Here is a 22,907-nt window from a genome sequence, read left to right as displayed (position 1 = left end):
TCTATCAGAATCGGCTGAAATTGACTTTGGGTATTAACGGAATATAAATTTTGGGTGGGAAAATAGTATTTTGGAAGCTTTTGCGTGGGAAAGTGTTCTAGAGGCAAATCTTCGGTGGGAAAAAAATCGTTTACTCTCAAAAGAAGCCAAAAACTTTCCCATTTTCCTGATGTTAGCAAACTAAGACACTAGGCCTGCTTGTTTTCAGCCCAGGAAGGTAGAAAAATGGGCTTATTTAATTCAAGTAGCTCTATTGTGATTACAGAAGCCCATGTATACAGTGAAGTTCACACTCTTATCTAATCTTTTTACTGCAGCAGTGCACCAGTGTCATTTTATCGCTTTTGAAGATCCCGTTTTACTGACTAAGCAACTGCGTGTCATTGCTAGATGGCTCCGTCTCTCCGATATCGCCACGTCGATCACCATACGTGTGTCTTCCTCCATAAGACTCACTTAGTCACCTATCACATCTCACAATTGTTCTCACTCATCATCTATATAAATCCGCCAAGTACCACTCTCCAAGCACGACATACTTTGGAGTGTCTGCAGAAGAATAGAAACAAGCTAAATTAAGTCTAAGGAAGAACATCGAAATGGCATCAGAGCAGGAAAGGAAAGAGCTTGACGCAACGGCAAAGCAGGGAGAGACAGTTGTTCCTGGTGGAACTGGTGGCAGGAGCCTGGAAGCTCAGGAACACCTTGCTGAGGGTAACCCCTATGAATACGAATTATGGTTGTTTAGTTTACTTTTGTTATGAATATGAACCAACTTTTTTTTCATATGGTGATGAAGGGCGTCACCGTGGAGGGGAGAGGAGGAAGGAGCAACTTGGAACAGAAGGGTATCAGGAGCTGGGTCACCGTGGAGGGGAGACAAGGAGGGAGCAAATTGGGACTGAAGGTTACAAGGAGATGGGGCGCAAAGGTGGGCTGAGCACCATGGACAAGTCTGGAGGAGAACGTGCTGCGGAGGAAGGAATCCCGATTGACGAGTCCAAGTACAAGACTTGTAGTTAGTTAACATAAAAATAAAAATAAAAAAATCTGGCTGTCTAGACTCGTTTAAGTCGTGTTAATGGCCAAAATAAATAAGGAAGTGGGGAGTCTAGATTGTCCAGAGCAGTGTAGGAAGTGTACTGTACTATACTGTTGTGTAAGTTTGAAGCTTTCTGTTTTTAAACTTTCTAGGTTTTGTATAGGGTGGCATTTTCTGTATATATAGTGTCTAGTAGGTCTCGGTCTTTTTTTGTGATGGTGCCAAATGCCTCTCCCGTTTCTGTACTTTGCTCTTTGAATCTAATGCAATGCTAGCTTCGGTTGAATAATATGCTTTCTTATATATACATATATGCATGCGCATAAATCTTTTTAAAATAGTTGTCACCTTCAGATAATAATCAGTTAATGCAAGGAGTATAAGGTTGCAACGTAGTATACAATTACCAATGGACAGAAGTAGTGGTTCCGAGCAACAGCTAGTTGATGAAGGAATTCTGAGAACTCAAAAGGCTTTCTGTGATCCTTTTCTTTTCCTTGGCGCTCAAATAATTAAAAGCTAGAAATCTTTGGATGCCATTGCCCTCAGTCATATATATTTGCTGTTTATCTAACTTAAAAAAGGAGGAAGCCGATCGATATTGAAAGTGATGAACTCACACGTACTTATAATTCAAGGCTTAAGCAGAAAATTAATGCTTATACATTAATTTAATTGGAGAAACTTGTACTATGATATATAATCAGTGAAGAGATATACTGTATCTGAAAGTATTGTGAGACATATGGTAAACATATATATGAATGAAAGTAGTCACAGTGCAAGAATCCAGTACATTCTGAGATATATTTTCCATGTTTACGTATACATTATTATTCTCTAAAATCGGATGCCCAGAAAATGAGGAGCAAGAGTACTGGCTGTTCAGGCTGAGTGTGTTTATAAAAAGATTAAGTTGGACGTCCAGATAAACTTAAAACAGTTAACTCACACCAACTTCTGGGTGACATATATTCATCCCATAAATACTTTTAAGCCGATTCTTCAACGCAAAAAGACTTCATGTCAAGCTGATCATAATCAAGTAATATTAGATTTATAAAAGGTAATTTTGTGATCTAATAAACATAAGATTCTATTCTATAAGATTCAAAATACTGTATATAGATACTATAAAATCCTTATCTTATGATCAACTGACATGTGTGTGTGCATATATATATATNGCGACCTGCGGGCGTTTTTGGCGGTTGTACCGCTCCGGCTGTCGCGGATGACATGCCTTGGTCCAGACGGTCCAACCGCTGGTTGACCGTCTGGAGAGTATTGTCGAACCTCTCCAGGTAGCTTCGGATGGCAGGGTCCAGTTGCGGAGCTGCCGGGGTATTCCCAACAGCATTTTGCGATACTGGAGGTACGCTGGAAGGGGTGTCCCTCTGGGTCACGGGGACTCCTTCAACATGTTGGTTCCCCTGCTCAGGTTCAGATTGGCGGGCCATTGTAGCTGTAAGACCAGTAGGTCAAAGATTCTCCTGATGAAGGGTAGACGCTAAATCAGGCCCTCCTTCTAGCGCCAAACTGTTGATGCTGGTTTTTAGCACCGACCAATTGTCACGTGGGTTTTGTTCTTGGACGAATTATTGCACGTGATAATGGATATATGAAATGAAGTAAATGCACGAAAAACTTTTAAAGTGGTTCGGATGCTAAGGTAGCAAGTCCTACGTCCACTTAGTTGTATTGATTTTAGTGTGGGTCAGGTCGCGAAGCGGATTGACGTACAAAAAGTTATGAAAATCAACTGTTTGCTTTTACAAGAGAGAGAGAATTATTTTTTGTAAAGAATGGCCGAATCCCCTTAATGGAGGGGTCTTCTTCATTTTATAACAAATCGAGGCGTGTAATCATCATTAAATCCATGGGTTGGTGTGATTGTCAGGATGTAATCCGGCTTTATGTCCCATTTTCCTTTTTCCAAGCTGATTTCGCACGACTTGCTGCAGAGGAATGGACGCGTGTGAGCTCCACATTACTTTGCAGATCTGACGTGTGCATGTTGCCCTGACGGGAGCAGGTCACCCGTAACGTGACTCTTCCCACGTCAGTCCTTTGTTTTCCCGGGTATAACACAAGAAAAATTTGCCAGTGAGACCAGCTGCGAGGACAAATCTAGCTATACTTCTTGCTAGAATTGTTTTGTTAATGGTAAAGGGAAACTTAAAATTAAGATTTAATGTCTATATTCTTTGAATTACGTGTTAAATAAGAAGTTTATCAAACTTAATCGATCAGAAACAATTACTGGATGGTCTGATAGTAAAAGAGTAAAAAGAAATTTTATAAAACTCTGCAAAGTACTAATATAAGTGGCTATTGGAATTCTTATCCTTTTGATAATTCCAAATAAACAGACTTGAATACACGGAGATTTAAAAACAAAAAAACAAAAAACTTAATTAATCAGAAGTATTATATACTGGATTGCTTTTCTTTGTAGGGGTGTTTTTAAGATTTTATTTTGTAAAACAGTATCAAATGAAATAATATTTTTATGTAGTTTACCTAGGTCAAATGCTACAAGCCTATGACTGGCCTTTGGGTCAAAAAGATGTAAGTTCAAGATCAAGCATACATGGTATAGGTTATTATCAGTTATCAGTCACAAATAATAAGGTAGTGTTGAATATAAGTAAAAATTGTGTATTTTTAAAAGAGTTCTATCATAGTCTTTATTTGTTAAAAACTTTTCAAATATTTGAAAATGATTTTTAATTTTGTAATATCAAATAAAGTTATATAAAAAGGTCTTTCTAAAAAGTAATTATAAATAGTTTTAAATAGTTAAATTACATCTTTTTAGATTAATTTACAATTAAAGTAATGATCATATTACTGATATTTTGTTATAACTTTATACTAACGTAGATTTATATTATATTATATACACAAGACTATATAGAATGTACTGCTTTATTCAAGAAAATGTTGTAATTAAATGGATTCACCATAGATTCGTTCTATCTTTATATAATGAAACAATTTATGGTATCGAATGGTAATAATAGAAGGTATTCTGTATGTAGAAACTTTCAATAACATTAACAAAGGCTTGCATTTATCGTATGACAATTTATAACATGCATTCACGATCTATCTCTTGTTCTGTATAAAGTATAATCACGGGTGGATGTGGATTACTGGCTCGCTTTCTTTCTCTGTAAATATCAAAATTTGGTCGGAAAAACAAAAAAAGAATCTGGTACTTGAACTGTAGCAAGTAATAAAGGAAGTTTATAGTTCATTAATTTGGTCTACCATCCAAGGTGGTTTTAAAAATAATTCATTTATTTCGTCACACCTCACAGGGCCTATATAAACCCTACTTTTTCTCACACAAACACAGTTTATTAGTCTTGAAGGTGAGCTTTTCCGACAAGACAAAACAATGGCTAAGGGTTTCAAGCTCCGGATATCCCGATTCATCCCATCCTTCCGTTCTTGCCGTTCTAAAGACCCATCCACTCTCCCGTCAAATCCAGTCCCTTCAGTCCTCCAGTTCTCTTTGGTCACCCCTAACCCCATCACTCTCCATTATCCAAAACCAACCCCCAAAACACGTCACTCCTCTTTCAAACGCCACGTTTCCTCTGCCATCACATGCATAGCATGCGGCTGCACCTCAAGATCCAGCTCAAAGAACCTCTGTTTAACCGACTACTCTGAATCTCCACTTACACCAGAGTTTCACTGGGAAAAAGAAGACAACTTTCACGTGGTGGCCAAAATCTTTGACGAAACCCCTCGCCAGAAAATCTACAACTCCTCAGCCTCAGCCTCCGGTCACACGTCATGTGATGACGAGGTTTTGTTGCCTCCTCCCCCACCACCAAACACGGAGAAGAAAAAACGACGTGGTAGAAAGAAGAAAAGGACACCGCCAAAGACCCGCATCAGCACATCTTCGGCTGATACCGAGTTATTTAGCAGTGAAAGTTATGATGACGTCGACTATGTAGACAATGAAGAAACTGAAACATTAGTTTCCTCTTCTAGAAGCTTATCCACTGATTATTCTTCTTCAGAGTTCTATCCCAAACTTGAAACCATACGAGAAATACCATTCAACAGGCCTGTAAGCACCCGTAAGAAGAAGAGGGTCAAGAAGGTAAAACGGTCGGTTTTGAAGACAAGCCAAGTGATAAATAAAAAGGGTAATTTTTCTTCTCCGGAAATTGAATCTCCAGCGAGGTTGTCCATGTTCCTACAGAGGCTGATACCATGTACTGTTGATGGGAAAGTGAGAGAGAGCTTTGCTGTTGTGAAGAAATCTGAGGATCCGTACGAGGATTTCAAAGGATCCATGTTGGAGATGATTTTGGAGAAGCAAATGTTTGAAGAGCAAGAGTTGGAGCAACTCTTGCATTGCTTTTTGTCCTTGAATTCCAGGCAGCATCATAGGGTTATTGTGGATGCTTTCACTGAGATATGGGAAGCTATGTTTTACCGCAGATCAGGTAGTTTCAGAGTTTCTAGGGGTCTTTGAAGTAAACCAGTAGTTAACAAAAAAGAATCACTTTGGTTTATGTTAACTTTGTTAATTAACCTTCTCTTTAATGTATCAATGTAGTTTAATTGCAGGGTTTATGTACCCTTGAATTCACCACTCATCATCCAGTAAAAGTAGTTAATTTCACCGCTTTACTCCTACGTGCCGACAGGTTTTTCTATGATCAGAGGATGAATATAAACATATATATGTTGAGTTTGAACTATCAATGAATTGCAAGTTGAACTGTTTGAAGAGCCCTGGGTCTCCAGTTCATGCAACAGTATACTTCACGTACAACAGCTTACCGATTGTCGACTAGTATTTGGAAATCATAAAAAAAAAACTTGACTGATCTGATGATTTCTGTACATCCAATCAAAGTTGTAAGCTCAACCTAACTAAGAAATTGAATTGATAAAAGACAAGATGCCTTTCTTCTCAATTTATTTTCTTTGACCATATTAATTGCTTGACTATTTTTCTTTCTCTTTTGGTCATGTACTGTGTGACTTTATCGTCTTGGGGTTGTATTTAATCAGAAATTAATCAAATTCATTTGACCAAATGGCAATCATGATGAACATAATCATTTCTGTTGATCATGGTTATATTTGACTTGATAAAAAAAAAATAATAATAATAATGTAAAGAATTTGGTAAATAGTATTCTACAACACTCCAACTCTAGGTACATTGTTTGTGCTCTCTCCCGCATGCACATTCTCCATAATTGTGCTTGTTTCTGGGATTTCCATTGGCTATTGCAGTCATCTGGGATTTCCTTGTATGGTTATCATTGGCGGACTTGCAGGCTTTTATGTTGATTAAGAATACAAGTATTATTTTGTGTTCTTGTAAAGAAACATGAACATCTAATGGTAGGCTCATTGTGGAACAAAATGGACCCATTCAAACTTGCCTGGATTTGTCGATGGGCCACAGCTAATGAAGGAACAAATGGTCTATACTTTTCCAGGACACCGTCACTTGACAGGCGCTGATCGGTTCATCATTAAGACTGACCCACGATCACAAGGCATGAGATGAGACTAAGATTTACCGATCCTCCCCGTTCTGTCCGGTGATTATTCCTGTGCACGTGGAATTTATCCATTCTGGGTCCACATGTTCGCACTTTGCTGGGAGCCTATAACCCTTTCATTCTGCTATTTAAATCAGTGTGAACAGATTAAGTGACTTTTAATTTGAATTTGATCTCCAGAATTTCTACTTTAAGCCATCTAATTATTCAGAGTGTCACTGGCCGTTACATATGCAATAGCTAGGCTCCTTGCTTTGAAATTTGTAAGCACTATACTGTTGGCTTGGGAAAATCGGCTGAAGGGATTGTAAATTCAAAATGTGAAAGTTTTATTCTGAAATGGGTGCCTGGAAAAGCGAGTAAAACAGTGTTTTTTTTTTTTTTTTGCTTTATTTTGCATCAGGTAACAGCTACAGTCTTCGGGTACGTACTAATACTTATCACGTTGTTCAGCAGTCTTCGGGTACGTACTAATACTTATCACGTTGTTCAGCTACTACCCTCATATATCTACGATTCCCACCACCAAAGCAGTCACAAGCTTGGGCTTTTCCTACTGTGGAATATCTAGCTATCAGTATCTAATAAGTGTCCTTGGTTAAATTGGTCAGGTCAGGAGCATGTGATAAAGCACAGCAGTAAAAGAGAGAGAGCTTATGGATAGGGTTACCAAATGTTTTAAGTTTCGTGAATAACACGGCAAAGTCCAAAATAAATTTACCCTATTGCCAAGAGGAATTATGAAAGCAGTAACTAGTAATACTTCATTGGGCGATGCTGAGACACGGTATCAGAGATTCTTTACCCGCCTTATGAAACTGACTAAATGAGGACAGAGAGCACCCCTTCCCATGAAAACGACAGCTTTTTTTGGTAAAAGAGATTAGATCTTTCGCATCCTATATGCCTGGATCCCTTGTATTCTATAGCCCATGCTCGCTAATATTGTCTTATCTCTTCATCAGGATTTTATTTGTCAGTCATAGATGAATAATATTTTGGGTACTAATGGGTGAGTACTAATATGTGTACTAACTAAAGCATAGTATCCGTACTATGCGCATAGTACAGGTACTATGTTTTAGTTAGTACACATATTAGTACTCATCCATTAGTACCCATAGCATCACTCGTCATAGATATTGAAGTTACTCAGACCCACCACCATATCCATGTAATTTATGGATTTTTATTCAGATGAGGCCTAGGGATTGGGTTGGGATTTTGGGCTTAGACCCATGAGAAATAACAACTTATCCGCTGGCTTCAACGCTAATCCTTGTTTTTATTGGCCTTGCATTTTCCTTTTCCCTCAGATATGCCTGTAAAATGTAAATATATTGTCTACATAAATATGTTTATCACTTCTCACAAGAATTTCTTCATCTGGTAGGATTTTATTATTGGACCAAAAGAAGAAATATTTTTTTGCATATTGCAGATAAGTGTTTGGCGATTCAGATATTTCTTCTTCTGTCACAAACAGCCTGATGATGGCATGGGAATCTTACCTAGCTTGTGTAATTTATTTCACCTGGTTTGATGATATGTGGTCACATATATCATATATGCATGTGAACTTGCAGAACTCAAGCACAATTTCAGAAAAAAAAAATGGCAAACAAGAGAGAAATACGCCACTTTCTTGCTAGCTTCATTATCTTTTCAGGATTCCTTTTTCTATTAATGTGATTTTGGAGATACAGAAATAGCATACAACTGTCGCTTTTAGCGGGTCCGCTAATGTTTTCAATTAGATTGCTTCCTTGATTGAATTGAATGTTTCTAATTAAAGTAGATTGTGTTCTAACTTTTTTATATTCTGAGATCTGCCTCATCCCTCAACTCCATTCTGAACAGCACTTGGCAAATTCGGTTTTTGGTACAAGTAGATGATTAAATACACAGGACGTTGGATATACTACATTAGCCATAAAGTGATTTGCAATGAAATGTGGAGTGTGAGATTTCCAAATAAAAAGAGTGGTCGAGTGATTAACTAAGACTTTTGGATGTATTATTTAAGAGGTTCTGAGTTCAATTCACCTTGGCTCTGACTAAGCACGCTCAAGCCTTCTGGTTTATAAGAGAAGGTAATCCTTCCATTCAACAAGACCTTATCAGGTGAGGAGTCAGACCCACCTCAAATTCTATCATGGTATTAGAGTCAAGTTTAGTTGAGCTGAATGCTTGACCAACGGCTCAGGAGTTAGAGCCAGCAACTACTTTCATCAACAGGCATGACCTACCACATGGGCTTGACCGTGAGGGGAAGTATTGGAGTACCACGCTGACCAAGCATGCTCAAGCCTTCTGGTTTATAAAAGGGGGAGTATTGAAGTACCATACTGACCAGGCACGCTTAAGCCTTTTGGTTTATAAAAGGGTTTTGGTGATTCCCTCATTCAACAATGCTTTATTGGGTGAGCAGTCAGACCCATCTCAAATTCTATCAGATTAGTTGAAGTGCGTGTAAGCTGCCCCGACACCCTCGATCAACAAAAAAAAAAAAAAAATGAACAAGTAATTAGTGGCAAGAGCCACATGCGTGTACATAATATAACAATTCACAAAAATGATTCATGATCACTATGAACTTGTTAAAGGAATTAAGAATTTTGTAGCTTCCAGAAGTTTGAGCGTCTATAACCTTTCTCTAAGTTCTAAAACAGCAGGGACTCTTTTACACAACAGCATTTTACAGTATGATCAACTAAGCCAATCAATTAAATTGAAGCCAACAATAGAAGAGCTGCAATTTTAAACCTATTGCATTATCTTTGTTGGATGAGACTGTACTGAAGCTCTTTAAATTATTCAGCAGGAATAGCCGAATAGAAACTAAATCAACTATATATTGTCTTAATTGCAATATTTTTTATGATTCCAGTCTTTTCCTTTCAGTGGAAAAAGAAAAAATTTAGATCACTAATCAGGGATTACAAGATTTGTATCCTCTTTGCTGCATTTTTTAAAGAAATAGTTTCAACTTGTGAGCTTGTACTGCGATTTGGTACTCTACTTAACCTGAGTTAAATGATGGTCTACTCTGCAAAGTAAGGAATATTGAACCCAGTTCTGATATCAGTACTCTGCTTAACTGAGGCATGTCCACTTTGTTGAATTTGTAATGAAGGAAAGTGGAACTTGAAACAATTTCTGCAATCTGTTACTTGAGTAATTAATCTGAGGGTATAATAAAGACTCTGGTGAATTTGGAATCTTGTACTTGGTTCGAGATTTGGTACCTCACTTATCTGAAACTATTTCAGACCTGTTATGGCAATCTTTATCTCTTTCTAATTTCTTAGTCGTAATATCAAGATTTAAGGCTAGCATTCAGTTGCATACCGGTAAATTTTGAATAATGATTTGATTTTTTTATTTCTTAATTATTTCAATTCCTGCAGTAGTTAGTGAAATCATGTATATTCTAGACAAAATGTTAAAATTAAGGAATAATCATATAATTAGGAGGTTGATATGATTTGCTCAATAATTAATTAGGAGTTTGATATGGTCAATATTCTTAATTGATATCATACCTGTTTTTCTATTAAGAATAGAATATTATTCTTTTTTAATTAAGGATATTTATTGTAATTTTGTAATATATATATATATATATATATATATATCAATCTCCTCTTCTTCACCTTAGGAATTGAAGTTTGGCCCTGTGTTTACAACTGTTGTTTTATATTCATATCATTCCCTTGCGAAATTCTTTTGTAGGGCCTTTATCACTATGACTGATTAAGAAGAAAGTGATTATGATTCTCTAAAGAAGAATGAATCTACTATTATATCGGTTGGGTTCTATACGTAGGAGGCTCCTTTTTTAATCACTTTGAAACGGCTTCATGGTACCAATTATGTTGAGTAGTCTTTGAATGCTCAAAATAAGATCAATGGGAGGAAACATTGGGGTTTTATTTCGATCACTAAGGCTGCGCCAAAAGATGTTCATTTGGAGGAATATGAAGCATGGGAGGATGAAAACTATTTAGTCAATCTTGGCTCCTTGATGCAATTAAAAAGGACATCAGATCCCTCTTTCTTCGGTTGGCTACGACAAAGGAAATATGGGAAGCTATAAAACAGACACATTCAATCAACCATGATGCATCAAAAGTCTATCAACTACGCTGCAAGGTAATTTATGTCCGCCAGAATGGAGGTTATGTTATTTCTTATTTTGGCAAACAACAGAAAATATGGCAGGAACCTAATGATATTGATGAATGTACTATGGAATGTGTCAATGATATTGTAAAAGATACCACAAAGGTTAATTCCCAACGTGTGTATATGTTTTTAGCAGGTCTTGACCCTCAATTAGATGGGGTTTGAGGTCACATACTTGCTACCAAGCCACTTCCAAATATAGAAGTTGTTTATGCTATGGTTTGTGCAGGAGCTAATCGCCAAGATGCTATGTTGGGAGGAAATATTGGAGAAGGGGCTGTAATGGCCTCTCGTAAAACACTTACCTTAAAGAAGGATTGGAAGTGTACTTACTGTAATGGTAGCAGTCATACGATGGATACATGCTTTCGACTCCATAGATATCCTGATTGGCATCCAAAGAGCAAGAAGGCGTTTCATATGTCTTCCAGTGCTAAGGAGGAGTGAGAAAATCAATAAAGGATGGAATTGAATATCTTTTTGTTTATGTATATGACATAGATCATATTCATATTTTGCTCATTGTAATGGAAGTCTTTTTGATGGATTTGATATTCATATTTTGCTGATTGTTTATGTATTTGATGTAATTAGTAGTAAATTTTGGTTATATGATTGTAATGGAATTTTTTTAATTTTTTTATCATGCTAACATCAGCATAATGATGTCATTGATCCAACCAATTGATTCGACCCACAACCCAACTCCCTGGCCGAGCTAGTAGACGGGTCGGGTTGCTAAACATTGATATGAATTTTGGCCCCAAAGTTGTTTGTAGAAATAGCACTAAGCGATATGATGCAATAAATATGTGCAAATGTGAACGAAAAATATATGTTATATGTCATGACAAAGTTATACTTTCAATATGATGTAATGCAAATGAACTTTAATATTTACATCCATATCATACGTGTACTCCCAACTGCTTACAGCTTGATAAAGCACTTACTCGGTAATGTATATACCCTTCACAATATGATTTGGTGCACCGAGAACTTAAATGCTAAGCCTAAGACTCATGCCAGTCTATGTAAGTAATTAGAAGATTAATTGGGAATGCACATCTTAATATTTTTTAAGTTGGATTAAGTAGTGTACATTGTTTTTTGTATTCTCTTAAGGGAATGAATTAAAGGCCCCATGAGTGGGCTTATGTGGGCGCACTTGTTAAGTACACTTTGTACATAAAAAGCCCAGAAGGTAATGCTGTGTCATATTGGCGTGGATTGTTTTGTGTGCCATAATACTGTACATACAACATTTTTATAAAATATGATGTGATAAAAGATGATTAGCTGATTTTAAATTAAAAATAAACTTTTACCAAATTATCTTTTGCCACATCATATTGTATAAAAAAATGTTGTATGTATAGTATTACTCTTTTGTGTGACTAGGGGTGAAAACCAAGTGTCACGAGCTGAACTCGGCTCGGCTTTGGCTCAAATTCGATTCAGCATTAGTCAAGTCGAGTTCAAGTTCAAGTAGCTCAAATAATTCCACGAGTCGAGTTCGATCACTATACAAAAAGCTCAATTAAGTTAAAAAAACTCGACTAAAACTCGATTAACCGAGCTCGAATTCGACTTTTAGGTATCGAGTTCAAGTTCGAACTCAATTCATTAGGCTTGACCATGCTCGAACTTGATTCATCAAGCTTGATTAGACTCGAACTCAAACTCGGTATTATCAAGTTCGAATAACTAAATACTCAACTCGATTTCACCCCTAGTCAGACCCAGCCATCTTCGTAGGTTTCTAGGAAGTTGGAAATTCTTCTTTCAATTGAAAAATGATAAGCTTTTGGTTGTTTGAATACAAGCTAGCTGGCTAAGTGTTACTTAAAGTTCTAGGTATATTTTATATGTTTAGTGCATTTGCTCCTAAATGAGGAAGTTGATTTCTATACTTAAGTGATAGATAACTACAAAAAGAAATTGGAGTATGAAAAACAAGATCTGCATCAAGATTAATCTATACTGATTAAAATTTGTCATCTTCAGTCCTGAAATGGACACTCCTTCCAAGTAACGATTAAGTGGCCCTTCTGATCGACTAAAAAACATGCTGTAGCAGATCTCATTGTTTTACCTTTGGGGTACACAAGACAGGCATTTTTTTAACTACATGATTTCAACATTCTGTATAAATTATTGTTTTCTTTGGTCACATTAGCAGTATGCACTCAAGCTCATTTCTAATGGAGATGCATGGGAGAGAGATATTCGCTTCACACATACACATAATTGAAAGACCAGATGGATAAATAAATATACTTTCCATACATTTTGCTACCCCTTAAACCCAAGTAAATAATATGATTTTATATATTTTCATTTTACAGTAAAACATCTCTATAGTGATACTCTATATAGGAATAAACTCTACATAGTAATGAAAAATTATATTCTCAATTTGGGATAGTTATAAATAAGAATAAACTCCACATTGTAATAAGTTATATTTTTTCTAATTCCCGTCTTAAGGAAAGTTGCCTCTATATAGTAATAATTATTTGTATATTGCAAAAAAAAAAATATGATATGTGCTAAGAGCTTGAAAGTATATATTTTGTTAGTGATTTAATTGAATTATTTGTGGAAAAATGTGTTTAAATTGTGGAATTTGAATTAATTATTTTATAAATATCTTTTACGAGATCACGGGTGTATTTTGAGTATTTTCAAGTTCAAACCAATATGTGAAGGAAAAAGAATGATGTCGATGGAATTCATGATGAGTAGGAACAAACGGTGCAAGAATCGGAGTTGAAACGACAAAGTTGTGACGCATCGAAGATACAATGTAAAATCTGGAAATTCTTCAAGATGAGCATGCTTCGCTTTTTGGATCATAACTTGAGCTGTAGAAATCAGAATTTGACGATTCTTGTGGCGTTGGAAAGCTTATTCAGAGAGCTACAAAGTTTGTGTTAATGACTTTATCAAATTCTGAAGATCACAGACTCATTGGATAGAAATAACGATCGCCACAACGACTATTCTTATCGCCGCAGCGATGGGTCACGGGCCTGTTTAAGTTATTACATTCTCCTAGTCCGAATCTGAATGGGTGAAGGCATTTAATTCTTTCCTAAGTAACCTCCAAACCCTAGTACTATAAATAAGGGTCTTTAAGTAGNAATACAAAAAATGAAAAAGACTTCAGTATCTTTGTTTGAGAACAGTATTTCAAAACGTGAAAAATAAAATGTATTCCACATATTTGTTTGAAAACGCAAAGAAAGAAATGAAAAATACGAAATTTATTATCTACACTATCGACAAAACTATTTCAAAGTATCGTTTATTTCGTTTGTCTTAAAGAGTTTGTCTCAAATATGTCAACTGTTAATTCTCATTTGTAATTTTGCAATTTTGCATTAAAAATTTTGATTTAAAGAGTTTGTCTCAAAAATATGTCAACTGTTAATTCCCCTTTAGGAAAGAGGAGAAAATATAAAAAGTTAAAAATAATCCACCCTTTTTTCTCTCCAACCATTTTTTTCATGTCCGTTAAACCACTCCAAAATGCTTAACGAACGTGCTTTTTGTCAAGTTTCAACTTACAATGCAATGAAATTGAGTAGGGAAAGTTCAATCCATAAACCAACGAACCCTGGAAATTTTACATTTTCTTTTCATTTTTCTTGCATTGTAATGGGTGAGATAAACGTTTGTTTAGTGTTAGGGCCAAAAATCGTCTTAGGCTTGACGAGGCCCAATAACGAAATAAACATGTCACGACCCAAGGCCTTAGTCTAATCCCGATCGGGCCTACGCTTAAAATCACCTTGTGAACTACCCACTCAACTAGTTGGGCTATCCTATAAGTTAAACTAAACTGGGTTTCAGCCCATTAGCCTGCAACAGTCCATGAATAGGAAATCCGAATCCCATTCTATTTCCTCTTCTACTAAGATTTCAAATCTTACTCAAACTATTAAACTTACTCTGATAAGATCAAGAGATATATTGCTTTCTTGATAGGGATTATCTCCCAAAAAAGAGGACTCAATGTCTTATTAGGATTCCAGCCCCTTGGGTTCACTATAAAAACAGAGGTTTGCCCTCTCATTAGGGGGGTGATCTCCCATCGTCAATCTACACTACTCAAAACCATCTATTTGCTCCTAAGTTCTTGCTCCCAAGAACCCGACGCCTCCGCCGTAGTCCTAGCCTCCGACAAGACTCTTGGTAATTCTTCATCTCTCTAATTCTTATCAAATAATCTATTTCAGCCTTGCTCACTTAAGCGTCGGAGTGCCTACGGCAAACACTACCCCGGTGTTTTTCAAAAGCTTCATGTTTGCCCTTTTATGTGTACAGGTCTAGCGGATTATCAATGGCCTCAATCTCACGGGATCAGACCCTATTTTCATGACGGTATATTTTTTGCATCTATAGTTTGGCGCCCACCATGGGGCCCTAACAATCATCTGCTAACGATAACTTGCAACATGAGAGGAGGCACATAACACCTTCCGACTGACATCGCTAATAAGAAAATTTCAACACGATAAGAAAATTTTTCTTTACTTTTTTTAATTTGTTTTATCTATTCACTTGCCATATTATATCTATTCAGCATGTGATATGATACCTTGAAACATCAAAACACATCCCCCATATTCATAATTTGTTCCATGCATTAGTTGGAATATTTCTCACTTTTCGTGTGTGTTTAATTCCTTTTTAGAGGGTATTTAGTGTTCTAAAAACCCTTACATCTCTTGGGCATGTTTTTGGGTATTTAAAAACCCATCTTCCTCTCCTTCTGTGGACCCGCAAATTCTCCAACTACAACAAAAGGTTCAGAAAGTTAACGTTGCCTCCGTGTCGAATTACTAAAATCCCACAAACCTTGAATCGATCCGCCTCAATTCATGGCTGAATCAAATTCAGCAACAGCAGCAACAACAACATTCGGCATACACTGTCTTAAGGCAGCAAGCTTTGTATGATCAAGTGAATTTCAGTCAACGGAATCAGCAACAAATCCAGCGAAAGACCGCCCTTCCTAAACAACTAGACCAATTTCTTCCAAAACTTTCCTATCCAACAATACAACCCAACGCTTGTCCTATCCAAACACCAGAAAAACAAGACAAAATCCAAAACCCGTCCATCTTGCTTCCTTAGATGAGTGCAAATCTGCCCAGATTTCACCAATGTAGTTTCACCTTGTGAAGTTTCCTCTACAATACCAATCCCAAGCACAAACAGCAAACCAAACAATTCCAAGCACTGGAGATCCTTCAAAAATCACCCACTCTCTCGACTGGAAAGAATAAAAACTTAAAAGGAGAAGAGAAGAAAAAGCTCCAGGTTGTGAGTGGATGCCAAAGCATTATTTTTATGCCATTTAATGCACCTTGTTCCCAAAATGCCACGTGTCAAATTTTTTGGAAAGGTCTCCTTTCTATTCCACCTCCTGCACAATAAGATTTTGATATTCCTTAGACGTTTTATTTGGAATTCTTTGATTCCCTTTTCACTTGCTGAATTGAGTCAATGTCCCTTGCCAAGTGGGCATTAATTAAGCGACACAAGTCACAAGAATATTCGTCTCAATGGGCTATGAAAGTCCCACTCGGCCTACTGAGTGGATTTAGGCAAGGACCTATTCCTCTAAGACATTTTCATGTTATTATTTCCATTCAACCTCATGCTTTCAATGAAATGAGCCCCATCCGGCCAAACACCTTCGTTTGGCTTCATGCATCTCCATCTGGCCAAACATCTTCATTCGGCTCTTTGTTTCTCCATTCAGCCTATTGTTCAACAAATGCATCTCAGGCATAGTATTTCTACTGTTCAACACATGCATCCTAGGCATAGTATTTCTTTCTCTATTTGACTTATTATTTATTTGGTTTATTATATACGCACACCATGAATCACTTCTCCATTTAGCCATGAGTTTGTTTAGCTTATTACTTCTCCATTTAGCATATTCTTGATTTGGTCTACTATTACACATGCACGCCATTACTTTTCTTATTCAATTTATTGTTGATAATTGCACACCATGTATGATACCATATGAAGTTGTTTTAAATCGTCTACTATGATCACCTTCAATCAATTCACATCGCTCGGCTCATAAGGACTAAACGTCTTGAAATTTTCAACTACAAAGTCGGTCACACCGATTGGGCCACATAGCCCTCAAAGGTTTCAACTACAAGTCGGTCACACCGACCCGGCTCCAAACTCCCGAAGGCAAAGACATTAGCAACAGTTGGAATGTAGTATATCTCAAATGCTACTACTTTTTGACAGTCGGCCTCATGGCCCGAATTCAATGAAGTGTTATTAAGAAATTTACATCTTCGGATCGACCCTGCTCGATCAAATGATTTTTACACCTTTGAATCGACCATGCTCGATCCACGGATTTACACCTTCGGATCGACCCTACTCGACCCACTGATTCACACCTTCGGATCGGCCCTATCCGATCCACGGATTTACACCTTCAGATCGACCCTACTCGACCTACAGATTCACACTTTCAGATCGGCCCCGCCCGATCCACGGATTTACACCTTTAGATCAACCCTGCTCGATCCACGGATTTACACCTTCGGATCGACCCTGCTCGATCCACGGATTCACACCTTCAGATCGGCCCCGCCCGATCCACAGATTTACACCTTCAGATCAACCCTACTCGATCCACAGATTATTTACACCTTCAGATCAACCTTGCTTGATTCACGGATTATTTACGCGTTCGGATCGACCCTGCTCGATTCACAGATTATTTACACCTTTAGATCGACCCTGCTCGATTCACGAAATTTTTACACCTTCGGATCGGCCCTACTCGATCCACGGATTATTTACATCTTCGGATCGACCCTACTCGATTCACGGATTATTTACATCTTCGAATCGACCCTGCTCGATTCACGGATTTTTTACACCTTCGGATCTACCCTGCTTGATTCACGGATTATTTACACCTTCAGATCGACCCTGCTCGATTCACACATTTTTTACACCTTCGAATCGACCCTGCTCGATTTACAAAACTTTTTACACTTTCGAATCGACCCTGCTCGATTCACGGATTTTTTACACCTTCGGATCTACCCTGCTTGATTCACGGATTATTTACACCTTCAGATCGACCCTGCTCGATTCACACATTTTTTACACCTTCGAATCGACCCTGCTCGATTTACAAAACTTTTTACACTTTCGAATCCACCCTGCTCGATTCACGGATTTTTTACACCTTCGGATCAACCCTGCTCGATTCACTGAATTTCTTACACCTTCAGATCGACCCTGCTCAATTCACGGATTATTTACACCTTCGAATCAACCCTGCTCGATTCAAGGATTTTTTAAACCTTCGGATCGACCTTGCTCGATCCATGGATTTTTTACACCTTCGGATTGACCCTGCTCGATCCACAAATTTTTTACACCTTCGGATTGACCCTGCTTGATCCACAGATTTTTTACACCTTCGAATCGACCCTGCTCGATTCACGAATTTTTTACACCTTCGGATCGACCCTACCCGATTCACGAGTCTACACCTTCGAATCGGCCTTGCCCGATTCATGACTCTACACCTTTGGATCGGCCCTGCCCGATTCACAAGTTACACCTTCGAATCGACCCTACCTGATTTATGAGTTTACACCCTTCGATCAGCCCAGCCCGATTCATGAGTTTACACATTCGATTAAATCTACTCTCTAAGCTAAATACTCTTTAACTTAGAGAGTGGGGGGCTAACTGTTAGGGCCAAAAATCGTCTTGGGCTTGACGAGGCCTAATAACGAAATAAACATGTCACGACCCAAGGCCTTAGCTTAATCCCGATCGGGCCTACGCTTAAAATCACCTTGTGAACTACCCACTCTACTAGTTGGGCTATCCTATAAGTTAAACTAAACTGAGTTTCAACCCATTAGCCTGCAACAGTCCATGAATAGGAAATCCGAATGCCACTCTATTTCCTCTTCTACTAAGATTCCAAATCTTACTTAAACTATTAAACTTACTCTGATAAGATCAAGAGATATATTGCTTTCTTGATAGGGATTATCTCCCAAAAAAGAGGACTCAATGTCTTATGAGGATTTCCAGCCCCTTGGGTTCACTATAAAAACAGAGGTTGCCCTCTCATTAAGGGGGTAATCTCCCATAGTCAATCTACACTACTCAAAACCATCTATTTGCTCCTAAGTTCTTGCTCCCAAGAACCCGACGCCTCCGCCATAGTCCTAGCCTCCGACAAGACTCCTGGTAATTCTTCATCTCTTTAATTCTTATCAAATAATCTATTTCAGCCTTGCTGACTTGAGCGTCGGAGTGCTTACGGCAAACACTACCCCGACGTTTTCCAGAAGCTTCACGTTTGCCCTTTCATGTGTGCAGGTCTAGCGGATTGTCAGTGGCCTCAATCTCACGGGAACAGACTCTATTTTCATGACGGTAAATTTTTTGCATCTTACATTTAGCTTTTTTTTTTTTTTATAAATTTAATCTAAAATATGAAAAACGGTTGGCAACAAACAAGGTAATGACCCTACTGTTAATATAAATAATAAATATTTTGAATAAATAATTATATCTTCTCTTTTCATTCTTATATTTTTTTTCTCTTTCTTGAAACAAATATTTTTATTTTAAGTCAAGATTTTTAATACAAAGTTGTAAAGAAAATCAAGGTGATATGTTCGAGACAAGTTTTTCAAGATGAATAAAATAAATGGTAATTGTAAAGGGTTTATTGTTTGTCCAGATGTTTAATTTCATACATTTCATTTATTATTATTTTTATGTGTTTTCATATTAACATAAGGGATATGTTTTCATCTTTAGTGTTTTCAAATAAGTTTTCAGACAAACATGTTGAACATATTTTTGTTTTTCGTCTACTCTAATTATTTTCAATATTTTCAGAAAAACAAAAAATGAATGCACAAAAATCGTAAAAAAAAAAACATACTCTTAGCTTCTCGTGTCACCATCAAGAAAGTGAAACTGTGAAAGTGCTAGCAGAAACCATTTGAAAACACTATGTGAGAAGAAAGCTAGTAGTTTGAATCTTCAAAAGGATTTTATTGTCGTCTGATAATAATATTAAAATAAAAGTAAAAGATAATATATAATATTTTGTGTGCTTTATGTTTAATTTGGTAGAACCAAAGAAGAAATAATAATGGTTAATTTTTATGAAAAGTCAAAGACTAAATGAATTGGGTTTACTGTGGGATGATCAATGTGGACAATTACTAATTTATTATGTATTTTGTTGTTAAATGCATTTAATTTAATTTAATTTTATGAATTTCTTTTTGGGTTAATTACATTAGACCCTCTAAAATTCATAATAATAATCTTAGTCCCCTCAATTATCAGAAACTACTATAAAAACTCTTGTCACCTATTTTGGCTGTTAAAATTGATTAACTTAAAGACAAAATCGTCATTTTATGTGAAAAACAAAAGGCAAATCTTTTAAAAAAAAAAATTAATCACTAAATAGATTTTGTAAATATTAAAAAATTACAAAAAATGCTAAACCTTAAAAAAAATATAAAAAATGGTAAACCTCAAAAAAAAAATATTGATTAACAGTTAGTTCAACACTTATTCTAGTTAAGGTCTTCCGTTGTTTAGTTAGTTCAACTACAACAGTTAGTAATTCCAGTTAATTCCTTTGTATTGTTTAGTTTTTTACTGTAACTAAATCAAGTTGTAAACTACTTAAATATCCAGACTCGTGTAATCAAACGGGCTTGACTTGAGTGAAAGAATTACTTTTCCCTTTCTCCCTGTCAAAGTGTTTCCACTGTTTCTTTTTCCAATATGGTACAGAGTTTCAATCCGACCTCATTCAACCAAAAATTCCGGATTTTTCTTTCGATTCGATTGATTTTTCTTCGTCTGATCAATTGATTCAGGTTTTTCGAAAATTTCTTCTCGAAAGTGTTGTTTTGCGTTTTGCTAACTTGTTATGTTTTTATTTTTAAAATTACACTTAGTGCAACAAATAAAAATCTTATTCTTAAATTGGAATAGTATTAACCATATTCCTTTATTGGAATATATTTATTCCCATAACCACTCATTGCTTATGGTATTTTATTTTAATTATTATTATTATTATTACACCATATGATAAAATGCCTTTTTATTAATAGAATAACATGATACATAAAGTCAATTTATAAAAATATGATTGGCTTTAAGACATCTATTCTAACAAAACTATCATTAGCATGGTCCGGTCTGTCACAAGTATGGAGATTACTGACTCAAACACTAATCAAGGGGATTACGGGTGCAAGCAGTCACGCAATACCCACTCTCAACCATTGTCACACGAACCAAGTATCAAAGGAGCCCATGACCTCCTTTCAAGGGACGATTCCAGTTTTATTAAAGTTCAAGAGGAAGATATACTTATCCATGCAAGAGAGCATTTAAAGAGAGAAGGTCGCAAGAGCTAAATGTATTGCCTTTAGCTCGTGCACATTGCCCTTATAACTTCTATCGGCCTTATAACACCTCTAAGCAATAATATAACAGTGAATGTAAGCTTGGCCTTTGTACCGCGGAACCACTATAAAAATCTTTTTTGTTCTTTACTTGTTTACGTCATTTTATCGACCTTGTTGGTTACAAGTAACCACGTGTACATCTTACTTGGTCCCTCCTAAGGTCGATTGGGTATCTCTAGATGGTACGAATTTTTGCATCAACACACCATAAAACCAATTCAAAAACATTTATCACCATCAGTTTTGGTTTGATTTAGTTGGATCCTAGGCTTTTATTTTAGTTTAATCCTTATATTTATGTTGTATTTTGTTTAGTCCTCAGTTTTATATTTAATTTCAAATAAATTTAACACAAGTCAATTTGTTAATGGTTTGTGCTGCCACATCATCGTTCTGAAGTGGTACCACCCTTTAATTCTATATTTTCTCATCAAGGAATATTTTACACTTACTAATATAATAAATCACATGACATATATAATGCACCATTTGGATTAAAAAAAATATATAAAAAAATTTCATGTTCTATTTTTTACTTCTAATAATTTTATTCACAAGTTGCTATTCAGATTAAAAGAAAAACAATAGCGCTTACTGCTCTATATACCTCATTTTTCCGTGTTAAAAAAGAATGTCACTTGTTCTTAAAAATTAATAAAAATAAAAAAAGAATATAATGCAATTGATATATTAAGCAAATCAGTGGCATAAAAAAAAAAAATAGAGGATTGTTTTGTTGAATAATGAGAACAATATTAGTTTGATAAAGTACAATTTGAAATATATAAAACAATAGAGCAAAACCAACACAAGGATCCTAGCCTGAACCATCCTGGGTGGTCAAGTAGTCAATTAGGACTCTTGGATGTATTATTTAAGAGATCTTGAGTTTAATTCATCTCGGTCCCTAATAAGAGTGGCCACTAAAGGTTTATCTGGTCATTAATTCCAGGGTTTCAAGATAGTTGAGGTGCATGCAAGCTAGCCTGGACACCCGAGGTCAAAAAAAAAAAAAAAAAATAAGAATGTATCCTAGCTTTGGCCACCTTCAACTCTGTTTGTTTTCTATTATATTTTTAAAATTTTCTTTCAGTTTTTTTTTTAATTTACATTTTTTAGTATTTCAATTTTAATAGTAAGGTTTATTTATTCTTTGAAAAAAAGAAAAGTATTTTTTATTTATTTTTTGAAAGGTAAAAGAAATCTTAGGTATTTTAAAAAGGAAAATATATTTTATTTTATTTTCTTATAATACTAAGGGTATCTTAGTATTTACATTAAATACGTGTTAAGTTTAACTGAGTTACGCTGTTAAATGGTTTCTTTCACTATGTTTTAGAATTTGGACTATTTTCTATTATCAAATTATCCTTGTACTGTTTATTTTAACATTTAGAACTTAACAATAGGAAGATTTCTTTTTTTTTTCGAAATTTTAAAAAGATTTTTATTATTTTATCATACCTTAAGGAGATTAAATATTTATACATGTGTCTTGTTATAAATCTACGAGTGTGAAAACCAGCACAAATTCAATTAGAATGAGAAAAATACGAAATGAATAGTCGATTCTTCTTTAAAATTGTA

The 22,907-nt window shown here is 36.0% G+C and overlaps 2 protein-coding genes across 3 annotated transcripts; both read left to right on the top strand.

Annotated features, from left to right (window-relative positions):
- Positions 1 to 555: 555 nt before the first annotated feature.
- On the top strand, positions 556 to 1,296 carry LOC116144592 (carrot ABA-induced in somatic embryos 3-like). 2 transcript variants are annotated; one of them, XM_031430036.1, is made up of 2 exons: positions 556 to 714; positions 848 to 1,296. In XM_031430036.1, the coding sequence occupies exons 1-2, from the start codon at positions 600 to 602 to the stop codon at positions 1,021 to 1,023; spliced, it is 291 nt and encodes a 96-aa protein (XP_031285896.1). In that variant the 5' UTR covers positions 556 to 599; the 3' UTR covers positions 1,024 to 1,296. The 2 variants fall into 2 exon arrangements, with proteins under 2 accessions (XP_031285896.1, XP_031285894.1); XM_031430034.1 differs by having other exon boundaries at positions 800 to 1,296.
- Positions 1,297 to 4,448: 3,152 nt separating this feature from the next.
- LOC116144593 (transcription repressor OFP7-like) lies at positions 4,449 to 5,546 on the top strand. Its single transcript, XM_031430037.1, has one exon. It carries the CDS (start codon positions 4,449 to 4,451, stop codon positions 5,544 to 5,546), a length of 1,098 nt encoding a protein of 365 aa, XP_031285897.1.
- The last annotated feature ends 17,361 nt before the right edge of the window (positions 5,547 to 22,907 follow it).

The sequence above is a fragment of the Pistacia vera genome, unplaced genomic scaffold (assembly GCF_008641045.1).
Source record: "Pistacia vera cultivar Batoury unplaced genomic scaffold, PisVer_v2 Contig449, whole genome shotgun sequence".
In the NCBI taxonomy this organism is placed as follows: Eukaryota; Viridiplantae; Streptophyta; class Magnoliopsida; order Sapindales; family Anacardiaceae; genus Pistacia; species Pistacia vera.
The sequence above is the reverse complement of the archived record's forward strand: the minus strand, read 5'-3'. Positions and strand labels throughout refer to the sequence as shown.

Bases quoted from the DNA above. Each gene is read 5' to 3' on its own strand.
- LOC116144592 (XM_031430034.1), top strand. From the start codon at position 600: ATGGCATCAGAGCAGGAAAGGAAAGAGCTTGACGCAACGGCAAAGCAG. The intron at 715-799 runs GTAACCCCTATG...ATGGTGATGAAG, and splicing joins TCAGGAACACCTTGCTGAGG to GGCGTCACCGTGGAGGGGAG.
- LOC116144593 (XM_031430037.1), top strand. From the start codon at position 4,449: ATGGCTAAGGGTTTCAAGCTCCGGATATCCCGATTCATCCCATCCTTC.